The 18,503-nt window shown below is 36.3% G+C and overlaps 1 protein-coding gene across 1 annotated transcript; it reads right to left on the bottom strand.

The window, feature by feature from the left end:
- Nucleotides 1-327: 327 nt before the first annotated feature.
- On the bottom strand, nucleotides 328-17,029 carry LOC131942627 (uncharacterized; the record flags this gene model as incomplete). The annotated part of the gene is given in 5 exon segments (XM_059302510.1): nucleotides 328-467; nucleotides 3,930-4,014; nucleotides 4,559-4,741; nucleotides 5,423-5,557; nucleotides 16,909-17,029. Coding segments are annotated over 5 exon segments (558 nt in total), but the record flags the coding sequence as incomplete, so codon positions are not given.
- Between the last annotated feature and the right edge of the window lie 1,474 nt (nucleotides 17,030-18,503).

Genomic DNA, 18,503 nt, shown 5'->3' on the forward strand with positions numbered 1-18,503 from the left:
TTTAACAGAAACAGCATTGCTTCTCATCAAACTCATGGCGGTTAATGGGTCAGATGAGCTACGCCGACGTAATAAATGGTGTAGGTATATTTTATTAAACATTATGTTTAAGTCCAAAAGCAACGTTTTTGGGTAGCGTTGGTTCACCCCCATCTCTCTTTGAGCAATAATGTTCAGCATAAATTGCTTTTAAAAATATGAATAGAAAAGACATTATTTTTCTGAATAAACTTTGCAATATTACTCCTTAATGTGCATAGTTAGAATGTTGTTTATTAAAACAAAAACAGTTATAACACAAAAGAGGAAACTATTTATTTTATGATTTTTTAATTACCATGATTCATAAATAATTAAGAAAACTCTTCTTTTAGGGATTCAGATTACGTTTTCGAAAAGTCGTAGTAATCATTTTTGTTTAGCTACCCCACTATCAGTTTGTACCTTCATATCTGAGCAGGATGATTCTGTGGAGGGATATCACTGTCAATGGGATCGTTCACATATTATACAAAAAAAATGGGTTTTATCCGACCCATATCATATAATGCGATAAACATTCTTGACTTCCAGCAGTTAAACTTAAACCTCAAACCCCTCGTCAACTGTACGTTAACTAAAAACTCCCTCCCCCTTCCGCGATACACACACACACACACACACAAACACACATTTTATTTTCTATCCAGGCGTATAAAAATGACTTTTAGCTGAGATCATACACATTCTGTTTTACTACATTATCTACAACAGGGGGTTCTTAATCTGGATTCCAGTGAACCCCAGGGGTCCAGTGAGTCTGTCTTAGGGGTTCGTCGGAAGTCAAAACACGCATCCAACTCATACTATTTGCGAGTGGATTTTGTCACTGCGGACGATAGAACTAGCAGCCGAGCCGATGATTGTTCCAATACGAAAGTGCGACAGCATGACTTTAAGTGCGCCGCAGCGAGATAACACGAATCGGTGTCGTGACATGTCTGAATCTTGGAGCCCATGATGTCATGACCCAAACTTTACACATTGTTATGATGTATGTTTGACTAGACAAATTGGTGCGCATGAATGCTGGTGCGAAGCTATACTATTAAACGAGTGAAAGTGTGACGTTTTAGTGTGAGTTCGTTGTTGCCGGGGAAGAAGTTTGAATTAGTCTTGTTCGTGTTATGTTAGGGTTAGGTTGTCCAGTCTTAGTATCGTTTGTTCAAGTCGTCCGATGTCTATTTCTTATAGTGCAATAAATAGAACTAGCAACCAAGGTCATTCTGTCAAATCATTTGTAAGCGTTGGTGATGTCGTCGTGTCTCAAGATACACTATTGCATGGCTAGACTTAATGAAATAGTAGTGGTATCGGAATATAATATTGGATCAAGTAGTTCTACCCTCTCACTGCATAATTGTGGTACACATTAGAACCCAATTATAACACACATCCTATCAAAGCCACCGACACAAATGTAAGGGGCTGGGGAGTTGTTTAATTATTATTTTATTACAAAAAGGTGAATGTCACTTTTTGTGTTCCTTTGAGGATTGTTGTGGATTTTAGTTAAGTAGTCCGCTATTATGGCGCTGATATGATTTTGATTTTACAATGGTTTGTAGCCTGGTTATTGTATCTTGTTTATATTTTAATGTTATTGTTTATGCAAACTTTGTTTTGGATTGTTGCTCCACTTTGCTTTATGTCCTGAATGTTAGTTATTGTTGGATTAGGGACTATTTTATTGTGCGTAGAGTTGTTTTTTTGTTCGTGAATGTGGTGTGTGGACAGGGAGGGACATTCAGCGGGAATGTCGAGGCCTGTGTGTTGAAGTGTTTCTGTATCACATTTATGTGGTGTATGGTAAAGTAGAGCTATTTTTATACTGTTATTATGGTTTCCTTTTACTGGTTTTCTTATTTTATATACGAAGTGACTACGTACTATTTAGTCACTTCGACTTTGAGAAATCTCAATGGTGGATGTATCTAGACCACGTGGTAGTATGGTGGTCTGGGTTTAGATTTTAGTCATGGATCTAGAGAATCGAGAATCTATCTCTAGATTTTACTTACATATTTTATGAGAACCTCTTGTCGAGGCTGTTTATTGTGTGCATTGAACTAGTAGTTTTATGCTCAGTGACCTGATATTTACGTTTAAGTGTGTTCTTTGTACTACTTTCATTTGAAAGTTCATTTTCTACAATATCCATTTTATTTTCAATTGTGTCAACTTAGTGCCTTGTGTATAACTTTTTTTACATGTTGAAATTGATTTGTCTATTTTTCCTCTTTCTAGGACGGTGGTCCGAAATTGGGTGTTTTGTTTCATTAAGTCTGTTTGGTTTTGTTTGGTTCTGTTTTGTTGCACATAGTGTTTGTCCTGTTGTGTTGGATATACATTATTTTGTCTGTTTTGTGTCAGTAGTTTTTATCTATTCTTTTTTGTGATTTTCCTTTGGTTCCATATTTTTGGTAAATAAATTTTATTATATTGTTAAAGTTTTTGTTTTATTTTTAGTAGTTTTATTATTTAGACTAAGGTTAGGTTATTAACCAGTCTGGGTTTAGCCGGGCTTGCACTGACCGGACAGTAGTTAGTAAGGTATTTTAGGTATCCCCCCTAGCAGGGCTTACACAAATTAGCGTTGATCGTGTATTTAGGCCTGCGACGAAAATTATTTTATAGTATTGACTTGTGACTATCGCGGTGGTACGTAGTTTGATTTCTTTCTTGATATTTTATCCCCTTCATGCTTACTATGTCAATTAAAAAATGGTCGGACTAAAAAGTACAATATAGATTCACATATCTAACAGAACTTGATTGGAGTTAGCGTCCGAACTGAATCATTGGTAATGCCAAGTTGAGCGATTCTTTTCTAAAACCTGTGACCTACTTAGGTCTAGTAATGTTTTATTTTTAGTTTGACATTGTTATAATACCATATATGGTTTGTGGTGCAACCACCGGTTTTTTTCCGCTGTCTTACTAAGAGAGTCTTAGACTCAGAAATTTTCCATCGAGAGATGATTGATTGTTTCAGACCAGATGACCACCTCAACCAATGGTCTTACGATCTGAAGGTGACCTTCCATGTTACCTAAGTCTATAAATAGATCGCCCACAGGTGTCTCAAGGCAGTCCATTTTGACCAGTTGAATGTGAGAGAGCATAAGTCCTGTGTGTTGCCGTGCAGTATTCAGTTGTTTAAGTATCCTAGTATTATATTACTTGTGGCCAAGTGATTCTTGATGCTATAGCAGTGTTATGTGAACTGTGGCTATTTTTATAAAGTGTTAGAATCTGTGATAGTATTTATTCTTACGCTTTGTAAGTTGGGTTTTGTTATTTCTAAACTAAATATTTTATCTTGTTTAACCTAGTGTTCTGCCACAACTTTGTTCACTTATTAAAAGTTGTATGCAGATTGAATGAGTTGTTAACTTCAATAGTTTCACTAGTTTTCCCTAGACCTCGAAATCGAGCCCTAGTGAGTTGTTGAGTTAGTTTTCATTCATTTAGGCTTTAGGTCATTTGCATATAACCCCAAGAAAGAATCCGGGAGCGTTCACCATCTATCTGGCTGGTAGATAGGTGTCCGTTACAAACCGGCAAAACTAAGAGAACACTTCCGTTACATGGAAATGTAAAATACAAGAACACAATGCTCTCAGAGTGAGCCGTGGGTTTCTGAAAAGCAACAGGAGATGTCACCCTGATCTGCAGTCAAATTCATTATGTTCTTGTGTGAAAATTATATTTTAATGGTTTTGTTCTTTCAACACAGTGATGTTGATACACGGTTCATTTTGTCCACCAGTAAAATGCCCATATGAAGCGGGTGGGGTTCGGTACATCAAAAAAGTTTGAGAACCATTAAAGTTTGCTTTTCACTGCATTGGATAACTCACCGGCTGAAATAATCGAGTAACACTTACTTGCTGATCAGTACAACAAATGAAGTGAGAGCCATCATGAAAACACAAGGAACAAGAAGACCATATCGAACTTTGTAGTTTACAACTGAAAAATTTAACATCAGTCTTAGAAAATAAAATACATAGGCTAACAATAAAATATTTCAGCCTAAAAATTGTTAATGAAAGAACGTAGTTGACCTTCATCTAGTCATACCTTATTATAAGTATAACTAAGTCAATAATTATGTAGACTATTTTAAAACTATTGCACCATACTTATTATTTTCACGCCGATCGTATTTAATTAATTAGAGAAAAAAATTAAGTGAAATGTTATGTAGGCACAATATTATGAGTTGTCTGTGTTGTTCAGTCTTCGAGCTGATTGTGCTTGCAATAAAAATATGATAACAAAACATCCATAGCAGTCAAGTCAAGAGCTGTATGTATCCACCTAAATATAGTTATACATCGCATAGTGAACACACAGTATGATAGTCAGATTTACAACAACAAGAAAAACCGATGGAAAACAAACCGATTGGCCTATATAATATTTTTTTCCATACAAAATTCAGGCAAAACACTTGAGCTTTAAAGAAGAAAAAAAAACTATTTCGAATGGCCGTACATTGTTAACAACTTACATCCCTGCCGAATTACTCGCGGGAGACATTCATCAACACTCATTGCGGCCCACCCTGCTCTCAGAAAGTTTTCAGGACACAGCTTGCACTCGTTGGCAACTTCTTGGTCATTAAAAAACCCAGGACCGCATGGGTGACACACTTTCTTTGCATTATCCATCCACCATCCTTTTCCACAGCCGGCTATTTTCCAACAGAAACCAAGAGATACTTAAATAACATTGGTAAAAACATATAAGGTAAATAAAAATGTAAGCTAAAACATACATTGGCGGATTTAGATGGGAATGATAGAGAAACCTCTAAAAGATCACGAACTCTCTAATCTACAAACTCCATCTGATTTAATAAATGTTGATGGGATAGTGTGATCTGGGGAGAGGAGATAGGGCGCACGTCTGCTCTTCCGTAAATCTCCAGTTCCGATTCTGTATCCAAATCTGTAGGACGTCCTTGAGCCTGCCTATCCAACCGCGATGGTGCATAATTTAAGTTAGGGATTCGGAAAGCCAATGTGAAAGAACATAGAACTTATAAAAATGTACCCCCAAATTTCACATACGTATAACTGTGTAGGTTCCTTTACTTTTTGACGATTTCCGCTAACCTTACTCTATTTCCGAGTAAACACGATAACTTTAGTACTTTAGACGAAGTTTCATATTTATTTAAAAGATTATATATGCAAATAAAGTACAATAAATAAAGTTGATAGAAACCTGCACATACAATTTAATATGTATATTTGAAATTTCGTCCACCTTACTTAAACGCTACTCAAAGTAGAGTACGTACCACTTCCGATTCACGGAAATCTTTCAAGTTATCGTGTTTAGGTCTATATAGAGCCAAACACAAACTTACCACAAATATGTAATTCTCCATCCATTCTGTAGCCCATATTGTTATCACAGTAATAGCTGCGAACGCTGGCTTTTCCTTTGTAATATGTCAGGCCATCAAATTCATTGTGAGAATCTTTATGTGCAATTTCCAAACCTAAGCCACACAAAACTATCAGAAATAGTAACTACAAGCTATATACTCGTAGGTTAATTATCTTCAACTCTCTGAATTAAATAAAACGAGCCGACCCGCTACGTAGTATACGCCGCTGTTTAGTTGTTTTATTGTCCACTTCGACACTACCAATGCTGCAACTGAAAATATTTTGCTTTAAAACACTATCAGTAGCTCGTCAAGGACAATAGGACGATTATCCTCACTATTCCTCACCATCCCTTTCCCCATCCCCGCCCGCCCCCGTGAAAGCAGCCGCCCGTGACGACAGTTTACATACCAAATGAAAATTTCAAGCAGAACTTTTTATTACCTTCCCTTTGTTTCAAACCGTTTAAAAACAAAATTATCTGCCCCTAATAGCCGGATTAGATCCGGCTCTAAGATTGTAAACTGTCGGGGTGAACCGCAGCTCAACAGACTGGCGAGGGTGATGGTGGAAGCGGTATGGTCTGTTGAGCATGCCTGTAGAGCGAGGAAGAGGGTGATTCGGCGTGCGTAAACGTGGTGGTGTCCCGCATGGTCCCTCCATGAGGAGAATTATATATATAGATACCTAATGCAATACAATAATAAATTCCTCTATTCTGAGACACTAAAAACTATTTTTAATAAGAACACACATTACCATGCAGTAAAATAAGAAAATTATAGTTTTGTCGCTTATGATATCTCTTCCACTTTATGGTGACCTAAGCCTTTACAATAGAAAACAAACTGCTTTATTTTCTTAATTTGACAGCGTTTAAAAAGATTTTAATTATGTGTGTTATAATTATCTTTAACCTTTCCATTTACACATCCCCATTACTTTAGATTTTTCTTCGTTTATTTTGACCCCGCTTCCTTTCCCAAAGTTGTTGAATTTTTCTATTACAGTCTGTATTTGCTTTTACTGTTTGTACTAAGAAAGTATTAAAAATCAGTCTGTATGCTACTTCCCCTTCTTTTGGTGTGATGCTTTTATTATGTAGGTTTCTAAATGTATCTTTAATGTATATTATATTGTGATCCCTGGCCCAACTAATTCTGGTGTATAAGGGTGTCGTTTTTTGTTTAATGTCATATATTTTTTGTGTCTTCCCCAGTAACGCTTTTGTTTCCTTGGAATGTTGCTTGCGTTTCTTTATAAAAGCTGCCTATGTCATTTCCCCTAGAGTGTGGAGTTGTGATGTTTAATTTTAGAATACTCTTTATGCTTACCCTGTGTAGGATTGTGCTAATGGATGATAATGTGGTTCTATCCTTATTCTATACAGATGTTTTAATCGGATGGTGTTTATTTTAGTATGAATGTCATGTAGCGCTATAATTCCATTTAATTTGTTTATATTACGGTTTTGTGGCTTATGTTTCTAATCGTGTTTTTGAAAATGAACTCTCTAGTGTGCTTATTTGTTTGCTTAATAAATGAGTTTGGTAGTGTAGGGTTTGTCGCTACGAAAATTATTTTTGGAATGATATATCTGTTTACTAATGCAACTCTGGCAAAGATTTGTACTGCAGTATTGGTATTTTACAGATTGTGATTTATTTTATTGTTCAGTATGGCCCAAGTTTCTTGGTCGTCTGTTGTGGGATCGTTGTTATTAGTTATTCCATAAATTCTGAGTTAATCTGTTATTGTGATGTCTATGTTATAATTATCTTTACCTTTCCATTTACCCATCCCCATCACTTAAGATTTTTCTGCGTTTATTTTGCCCCCGCTTCCTTTCCCAAAGTTGTTGAATTTTTCTATTACAGTCTGTATTGCTTTTACTGTTTGTACTAAGAAAGTAGTGTCGTCTGCGTAAGTTAGTATTTTCTTGCCCACCGTGTTTGAAATGTACAGTCCTTTAATGGAGTTGTCCTGTCTAATGTTTTCTAGTAGGGGTTCTAGGCTAAGGATGTGTAGTAGGGGAGATAAAGGACAACATTGTCTAACTGATTTCTGTATGTGGAATGCGCTTGTAACACTCCTAATATATAAAAACTTATGTGCGCACTTTTCCCCCTCTCTCTCTCTCTCTCTTTCTTTCTTTCTTTCTCTCTCTCTCTCTCCCTCTCTCTCTCTCTCTCTCTCCGCAATATTTTTGACAACGTCGTCAGCATGTTCAGCGATATATGGAGAGCTTAAAGATACGGACTTTTGTTATAAATTGTCTAAATTAAACTTTTTTTAAAGAAAGAAAATAAAAATGAAGGCTTTTTCGAGTGTAGAAACAAATTTCTAACTAAAGCGTTTATTGTCGTGACAAAAACGCAATAAACAATAACGTAACATGACATACAAGTCTAAGAAAAGAACACAAAACTAATGGCGTCATCTTTCAATTTTGGACTAAAAAGAAATGAACTAGACTATTTCATTCAAATTTGATTTAGATCTACTTATCAATTAGCAGTACGCTATGAAATGTATGTTAAGGGGGTTCCCCGATTAAAGAGAGAGATATGGTGATGGTATTATTCTCTCAAATCCGTGCATTCCCATTGGAAAAACGGAAGGTTTACCAGACCTGAGCAAAACTAACTACACATCTAAACAACACAAATATTAAACTAAAAATGAAACTTAGTTACACACAGTTAATACATTTATTTATCTTCATTTGACGTCACAAAGATATATATGTTAAAAGCCAAAGCAAAAGAAACAATACAAATAAGACTTGGCCACTTGAATTCCTAATACAAGTAAAAAATTACCAAAAACGAGACATCGGGCCACTGGAACGAGACATCGGGCCACCGGAACGAGATATCAGACCACCAGCATAATATCGGGCCACTGGAACGAGACAATGGGCCACTGGAACGAGACAATGGGCCACTGGAACGAGACATCGTGCCACTGGAACGAGACAATGGGCCACTGGAACGAGACAATGGGCCACCGGAACGAGACATCGGGCCACTGGAACGAGACAATGGGCCACTGGAACGAGACAATGGGCCACCGGAACGAGACATCGGGCCACTGGAACGAGACAATGGGCCACTGGAACGAGACATCGGGCCACTGGAACGAGACAATGGGCCACTGGAACGAGACATCAGGCCACTGGTACAAGCATCGGGGCACAAAGATAATGGCCACTGGAATGAAGAACATATCTACACGGCAAGACGTTTGGCCACTGGTACATCATTGGCCACCAGTGGCGTAGCTACCGTAAAGCTAGCGTAATTTTAGTGTGTAGTAAAGCACATTGCGTTTTGACCAATAACTATTTCATAAATTATTTTCTCAAACAAGTAAAACATTTTAAAATATATAGGCCTATAATCCACGTGAAACGGGTACCTGTGGCTAGTTTTAAAAAGAAAACGAAAATCAAGTTTCTTTTCTAATGTAGAAGTAATCAAAAGTTCCAAAAAAGCCCACAAACCTTTCTTACTGGGGATGGGTTGTACAGGGCCATCGGTAATAATAACATTATAGGCATTATTGCATTGTCGGGAAAGCCGTTAAAAGAAGACTCTTTTGTTAGATTGGCAAACGGCACCCGCAAATTTATACGCATCACTAAAAATTCTCTACCCCACCGCCACAAACCTGCAGCCCCATCCCCTCTCAACTCTCTGTCATCAAAGAAATTCCATCCGTCCATGATTACAATTGAGCCATTTTTTGGTTAACAGTCGTGGACTGTGTTTTCACAACAAGCTACGTCGAAAATTTGTCAATGTTTTTCTGTTTGTTTTAACCTTAATCAGAATTTGATTGTTGATCTAATTTATCTGTAATTAATATGCCGCTACTTAAAAATTTTTGCTTGTCTGTCTCATTGTCCTTTATGCATTAATACAAAAACGATCCAATCGCCAAGAAACATTGGGAAGTCGTTTAGAATAATTCAGAAAAACCTCTGCTGAGCGTGAAATTTCCTACCACAAGAGGTGCAGTGCCTCACCATCGAAGAGAAGCCAGAAGCAAAACTCTGACTTCTGTAACGCTTTCTGCCATTAATGTTTTTTTATTTCGTTCGTAGAGCGACTCCTTGACAGTAAGGCGGTTCAGTTTGCCACCCAGAGTTTCCCAGCGGCTTTCTTAGCACCTGAGGTCAGTTAATTTCTAAATTCAGGGTTACTGCTGAATTCAAAGGTCAAACTGCGCAGGTGCATCAGCCGGCGCCCCGGGCTCCCCCCGTGAGCACTACGGCGCATACACTTGTTTTAATGAGCGCCATGCCCGAGGGATACAGAGGGCTACTATAGTCAAAGGCTAAAGAAAATAAAGGGGTGTCCTCCAGTCGCCTCGGCAGTAGTATACAAATAGGCGCCCCGAGTCTCTACATTATTATGATGTTATGAAACAAGTTGTAGATATGCCCTTTGGGCCAGTAACTTGGCCATCCTAAGTATCGATCATACAGAAGCAGCTTAAATGGACTTCAAGGAACATATTAATCATTTTGAAAACTTATAAGAAAGAAAAAAAACAAATCTAAATAAATCATGAACAACTTTTTAAAATGTGCATTTTGTTAGTGGCGTCACAAGGTTCAATATCATCCGGTGCGTTTAGTAAGTGTCACCCCCACCCCATCCAGCTATTTTGAATTTCTGGTGGAGTCTTACACCCTCTAATTAATATCTTATTATTTTAACTGAATTAAACATAGTTTTGGCGGTAAATTTTACGAGTTTTTGTCATTCTGTCACGCCTCAATTATGAGGCCCCTGTCCTGCTACACTACTGTGTTAGGTTATGTAATATATTGAGAATTGTGAAGCAAAGGGAACTCACTCTTCTTGTATTAGTCTTATATTTATAATGTTGTTTTGAGTGATGTCCCTTGTATGTAATGTGTCTTCCGGTAGCTGAATAAAGTCTAGATACATCAACGTGGCTCTATCGTCCAGTGTATCATTACAAAAACATCAATCTATTACATTTGGCGACGAGGATAAATCAATCCACTGAAAAGAGCACATGCTTACTTAAAAAGAAGCTTGCTAGAGCATATTGGCTAAGTATTTCTAGGAAAATGGAGCTGTATGGCCAGATAAAAGAATTTAACTCGAATGACGAAACCATTCATGATTATCTAGATAGGTTAAGCTTTTACCTTGAAGCTAACGACGTGACGATAGAAGCCAAAAAGAGAGCTGTTTTGTTAACAGTCATAGGGCCTCAGCAATTTAGGCTATTAAAGGACTTATGCGCACCAGCTAGTCTAGCTACCAAGAGCTTTAACGAGCTGAGCAAACTGCTAATAGACCACCATGCGCCTGCCCCACCCAAGTTCCTGTGTAGAGCGAGATTTGACGGTAGGACTCGTCAACCAAACGAATCAATATCACAATATATTGCTGCTTTACGTCATCTAAGTGAATTCTGTGAATTCGGGGACACGCTGTCTGACAGACTATATGAAAAGTTTGTGACAGGTGTAAACAGCCCTGATGTTCAAAGAAGGTTGCTTCTCGAGTTAGATCTAACATTGGAAAAAGCAATACAACTTGCAACTTCATACCAGCAGTCATCCGTGGCGGTCAGATCTCTAGCGCCCTCAGGGATCCATGCAGTAGACAGCAGGTTAGTCAATAAACACCAACCCCATCAGAGCATTTCAACTTATGCTAAACAGCCTGCACGTTCAAATCCTAGATCTAAATCTAGTAATAATTATCAAAAATGTCATCGATGCAACGGTCCCCAAGCATCTCATCAATGCAAGTTCAAGTCAGCAACTTGTTATAAGTGCAGTAAGCAAGGTCACATTGCCAAGGCCTGCTTTGCAAAGTCTTCGTCTGTTGCTAGATCTAGCCAGTCAAGACAGTACCGCAACCAAAGGCAGCACTATGTTAACTCTCACCAAGACAGCCTAACCCAACCAATGAACCACTCTACTTGTGAAAATGCTCAAACTGATCTGCAGCCGGAGTTCAACCTGTTCTCTGTGAAATCAACAAGTCATACTCCCATCAACGTACCAGTTGGTATCAACGGTAAGAGCATCATCTTCCAACTTGACACTGGAGCATCTCTAACCGTCATCACAAAGAACGACTTTGACGCTGTCACAGGAGGATCAGTGCCTCTACAACCATGTCACAAGTGCCTAACAACATACACAGGTGATAATGTTCCGGTGATAGGAGAGTGTATGATTCATGTAAGCTATAATGGTCAAAGTGTTAAACTTCCTCTTCTTGTGGTTGAAGGAAATGGACCACCTTTACTAGGTAGGAACTAGTTAGTTGATCTTAAGTTAGACTGGGGGAGTATAGTTTCAGTGAACAAAGCAAGAGAATCTAGTTTTACTTCAATAGATAAAGTTATATCTGAAAATGAAGGTGTCTTTGGTAGTTCAGGATTACTAAATGATAGGACAGTGAAGATAAGCATTAAAGACACAAATCCAAGATACTGCAAAGCTAGAGTTCCACCTTATGCAATGAGGGATAAAATTGAAAATGAGCTAAGTAGATTGGAATCTAATGGCATCATAAAGAAGGTAGACTATTCCGATTGGGCAACGCCCATTGTGCCAGTGTTAAAGAAGGATGGTTCTGTAAGAATTTGTGGAGACTATAAAGCTACACTGAATAAGCAAATAGAGCTAAATAAGTACCCTATTCCTAACATTGAGGAAATTTCTTTGAATTTGGCAGGAGGAGACAAATTCACTGAATTAGACTTTAGTCATGCTTACACTCAACTAGAACTGCATCCAGATTCAAAAGTCTATACGACAATAAACACACATAAGGGACTCTACCAATATGAAAGACTATGTTTTGGTATATCATCTAGCCCTAGAATTTTCCAGACTGTCATGGACAGTATTTTTCAGGACATTCCAAATGTTTGTGTTTACTTTGACAATGTATACATAACTGGTAAGAATGACACTGAACATCTTAAAACACTCGATAAAGTCTTGAAAATAGATGGTGAAAAGGGTTTAAAGATAAACAAAGATAAATGTCAATTCATGCTGACAGATATTAGTTTTATTGGTTATATTTTGAGCAAGTAAGGTCTCAGACCTCAACTTGAGAAAACAAAAGCCATTAAAGAAGCACCCAAACCTTAAAATACCCAACAGCTAAGAGCTTTTTTGGGCTTGAAAAATTACTATGCGAAGTTCATAGGGAATCTGTCTGGTAAACTATCACCACTGTACAAGCTGCTGCAGAAAAATGCAACTTGACACTGGGGTAAACAACAAGATGCTGCTTTTAATGCAGCTAAAGAAGCTTTGTCTTCTGACACCTTACTAACTCACTATGACCCAGGGAAAAGACTTATCTTAACATGTGATGCTTCACCAGATGGTGTAGGAGCAGTTTTATCCCACATAGATGAAAATGGTGACAGACCCATTGCTTTTGCCAGTAGATCTTTGAACCAGGCTGAGAAAAATTATTCTCAGTTAGATAGGGAAGGCTTAGGCATCATTTTTCGTGTTAAGAAATTTCACAAGTTCCTGTTTGGTAGGGAGTTCACCATCTTTACAGATCATAAGCCATTGCTGGGTATGTTTGGGGAAAACAAACCCCTGCCTGAGCATGCCTCACCAAGGATTCAAAGATGGGCTATCACACTAGCCGCATACAATTATGAATTGAAATACAAACCTGGATCTGAGAATAGTGCAGATAGTCTTAGTCGTTTACCTTTAAAAAACCAAAGCCTTAGTTATGTACCAGAAGATGTATTTGTTCTTTTCACTATCATGGATAACTCCAATATAAATGTGAATGATGTTAAGAGAGAAACACAAAAAGATGAGTGCTTGATAAAAGTATATGAGTACTGTAAGAATGGTTGGCCTGAAGAGTCGGTGAATGATGACTTTAAGGCCATATAAAATAAGAAAAATAGAGTTAAGGTTAGAAGTTAAAATCATGAACACAATCACTGCAAGTGATACCATTATTGAACTTAAGGAAATATTTTCAACCCATGGATTACCTGATCAAAATGTTTCAGATAATGGGCCTAGTTTCACTGCTCATGAGTTTAAACTGTTTTGTGTAGCAAATGGTATTGAGCATATAACCACATCACCCTATCATCCTGCTGGGAATGGTTTGGCTAAAAGAGCGGTAGGCATATTCAAAACCGCTAAGGTAAAAATGAGTACCGGTAACAAATTTTCTCTCAGGGAAAGAGTAAACAGGTTCTTAGCCAAATACCGCACAACTCCTTATATAACAACGAATTGCTGTGTGGTAGGAAAATTAAAACTCACCTTGACCTACTACATCCAACTGTTCAAAGGTCTGTTTCCCAACATCAACATACACAAAAATTAAATCATGACAAAACATCCATTGAAAGAGAATTTGGAGTTAATGATAATGTGTATCTGAGAAATTATGGGAGAGGGGAAAATGGATACCAGGTCAAATTGTTCAATGTACAGGACCTGTGTCTTATAAAGTAAAAACAAATAATGGACTTATTGTCCGTAGACATGCAGACCAGTTAAAAATAACTTGTGCAGATAATAAGTGTGAATCTATCAATCCCACCAAACCTGAACAGTTCACACCAACTCAGTTTGTTCCACAACCAAGTTCTGTTGATATGAGTGAACCAAGTATTCTAGAGTCAGAAAATGTAAATTCTGGAATTTATGATTTAGATCCTAGACTTCCTGAGCTAGAGAGTCCAGATGGTCAGAATCTTGAGTCACCAAATCAACAGCCACTGAGAAGGTCAAACAGGACAATCAAAGTCCCAGATAAGTTAGACCTATGATTTTAAAGGTCAAGAGGACTTTGACATCATTGTTTTGTATTTTAATTATGTTGTAGCATATTTTGCATTTGTTTGTAAGGGTGTAATCTACCAAATGATTCAAATCATATAATGTTCATGTTACAATATATTTGGTGATTTTAGGATACTATCATTTGATCTATTGAGAGCTGTGTTGTTGTTTACTAAGGGTAAAGGGATGTAATATATTGAGAATTGTGAAGCCAAGGGAACTCACTCTTCTTGTATTAGTCTTATATTTATAATGTTGTTTTGAGTGATGTCCCTTGTATGTCATGTGTCTTCCGGTAGCTGAATAAAGTCTAGATACATCAACGTGGCTCTATCGTCCAGTGTATCATAATAAAACAGCAATCTATTACAGGTTACTTAAATGTTACAGGCTTACAGTTCATTTGTTTGTTTGTTTTTACTTAAAAGTGATATAAAATCAAAGGTATTTTAAGTTACGGGGTACTACATAATAATACAGTATAAATACACAATTAGGACGTATAAAATACACAATTTACAGATATACGTAGGGCCCAATAATAATTTTTGCAAAGGGGCCCGAAAATCCTAGCTACGCCACTGTTTGCCACATGTATAAACATAGGTCACATATGTAAATATCTGGAACGAAGCACATATGTACAGGAACAAAACAACGTCTGGGCCAATAAGCCAGCCTTACTGGCCAGCCATAAAGGCTGCCACCATCCGAGGCCTAGACCATAGTATCTAGCCCCAGCTATGTGTGTGAGAGAGAGACCTCACCATAGCCACCCTTCCTCATATATAGGCTAGTCTTGCCTTCTCTTATCATCTCCCTAGAGCCCTAGGATCCGAGTCGGGCTCCGGTCACCATGCACTCATGCGTTTCACACCCGATAATTGACCGCTATAGATCTTCCCGATGTCTCAGGGCTAACGATCGCGTCATGCGCCGCTCGAACTAAGGTACGGCCACACGACACTCCCACCGCGTTACACGTCTAACAGCTGACCACCTTAACGACCAGAGTTAGCCGATAACATTTAATTAAATTTTAGTTTTCCTCTGGCCTGCTCATTCTCAATATCTTAGATCAGGGGCGTAGCGAGGGGGGGGGGGGCGGGGGGTGCGGACCGCACCGGGTGACACCACTTAGGGGGGTGACACCAAAGAAAAAAATAGCAAAATATATAGAGAAAAACTTGAGGGGGGGGGGGTGCAAATCGAAAGTTTGAGGGGGGTGCAAATCAAAAACTTGATGGGGGTGCAAATCGAAAGTTTGAGGGGGGGGTGCAAATCAAAAACTTGAAAGTTTGTCCCCGGGAAGGGTCGCAACGCCTCTGGGGGGGGGGGGGGTGACACCATTTAGTGCCGCACCGGGTGACACCCGACCTCGCTACGCCACTGTCTTAGATTAACCCCTTGGGTTTCTGTAACTAGTCCTAGTCACCTTAGCCCCTTTAATAAGCACCCCAAGTTACCCTTTTACTTAAAAATAATATAGTACCAGCCAACATGCTTACTTAAGAATCAACAATAGAGTACCAGCCCACATGTATACAAATCAATTTTCTCGGCCTAAACTTATAAAATTTACTTTATCTATTTAGATTCTAGATCTAGAGCTACATGGCGAATCTGTGATGAAATTTAATTTTAAAAAATAGGGCCTATCCGCGTTATGTACCCCATATATTCTGCATATAAGCTAAAGTGATGAGATGATAGTTTAATTGATACCATGCGGGTAGTACGGGTTCGAGAAACACGAAGTCAATCTTTTTTTTTTTAGATGTGAATGATAAAGTTGCCTACCGGGACTTGGCGGGACATGGGGCATGTGAGGTTGAGTTCATCTGTTTCTGTCTTCCCAGCATATGAAGGGAAAGTGTGATCAGACACATGCTCAGTCGATATAGGTGTTTTTAAAACATAAAAACAACATAACTACCATTGAACATCCCGGTTTTTAACAAAATCATTTAAGTCTCTTAATTTTGAGCGTGTGCATTTAATATGGTATTGTGTTGACTAATATGGTATTTAATTTGGTTTTAATTTTCCAATAGGTATTGGTAGTCAAGTATAAACATAGACGGTATACAAAACAAAACCCTTTCTTAAGAATGTTTCATTTCAATATTCCTGATCAATAAAATGTTTCTTTTCCTAAGTTTCCGATAATGACTTTTTTAAAAGCTGAATAACAATTCATTTTATTACTCACTTTCCGTAGATATATAAATTTTCTTCAGGCATCTCTACCGTTTCGTCCCCTTTAAACTTCCGAAAAAAATTGAAAAAAAGTAATTCATAAAAATAAAATCGGTAGCCTATCCGCTACCCCCCCCCCCATACACACACACACCCACATCCCCCACACCTTCTCCTGGACAGTTTTAAATGCCGCTCTCTAAAGAGAAAACAGGGTAGCTTATTTTTAAAGAGAAGAGAGCTAAAAGTCATCAAAATTGCCCGTGTAACGGGTACCAATGGCTAGTTTATTAATAACTGATTATGCGCATTGTTGAATATTTTTTTACCCATGTTTCAAAATGGAGTCCTATTCTTTTAAATGAAATTCATCTGGCTGACTTAAAGTATTGAACAAAAATCACTTCATCTTACCTGATGCTTTCAAGATAGGTGCAATCGTTTTATACGACAGCATTATGATCTTATAATCCGCTTCAATCAAGTTGAAATTATTTGCATAATTTGAGTCCACGTTTATCAAGGTAAAATCGATCTGGGTAAATGAAAATGATAATATGCTTTTAGTCTAATAAGCAGACAACGTATATTTTTTAGCCTATGTGTCGTTATGTAGGCTACAAAACTATTTAAATATGACACTACCCGCATGGAATAGTGTTATATATATATATATATATATATATATATATATATATATATATATATATATATATATATATATATATATATATATATCTATATATATATATATATACTATATATATATATATATATATATGTATATTATATATATAATATATATATATATATATATATAAATATATATATATATACTATATATATATATATATATATATATATATATATATATATATATATATATATATATATATATATATATGTATATATATACACACACACACATATATATATATATATATATATATATATATATATATATATATATATATATATATATATATATATATATTTTATATATATTTTATATATATATTATATATATATATATATATATAATACTATATATTATATTATTTAATATATATATTATTTAACACTATATAACACTATTCCATGCGGGGTAGTGTCATATTATATATATATATATATATATATATATATATATATATATATATATATATATATATATATATATAATATATATATATAGTATATATATATATATATATATAATATATATATATATATATATATAATATATATATAATATATATAATATATATGACACTACCCACATGGAATAGTGTTTATATATATATATATATATATATATATATATATATATATATATATATATATATATATATATATATATATATATATATAGTGTTATAGTGTTATATATATAGTGTTATATATATATATATATATATATATATATATATATATATATATATATATATATATATATATATATATATATATGTAGTGTTATATATATAACACTATTCTATGCGGGTAGTTTCATATATAATATCCAGTGGCCCGATATTTATATAGGGGAGAAAGGTGAGATTTGGAACACCCGTTTTACTCTTTTATTTGTCTTGAAAGATCCCAAATTTTTCCAGGCACTTATATATGCAGATATTTATGGTTGACATCGCCGTTAAGAGTCTGGTTAGTAAATGTTGGTTAGATGTGGGACACGGGTGGTGAGATATGGGACAGGCAAAAGGAGAAGGGGGACAGGCATGTAGTTTATTGAAAATAATAAATGGATAAAAGAAAAACTAAAAAGTGAATAATAAAACAAAATTGAAAATGTTAGAAGAAAAAGCTTTTTAATGCACAGAAAATAAGAAAAGAACAATTATTCACTTGTCGCTACAATGTGTAGAATATATTTCATTAGCCACCATAGCTTTTATTAGAGAAAGCAATTTTGTTTAATTCTCTTATTTTCAGTGCATTTGAATTTTATAAGGTTTTTTTTTATATTTGGCTTTTAAACTTACAATAAT

This window comes from Physella acuta, unplaced genomic scaffold (assembly GCF_028476545.2).
Source record: "Physella acuta isolate Inbredline_101_S28 unplaced genomic scaffold, ASM2847654v3 ptg000416l, whole genome shotgun sequence".
Lineage (NCBI taxonomy): Eukaryota > Metazoa > Mollusca > Gastropoda > Physidae > Physella > Physella acuta.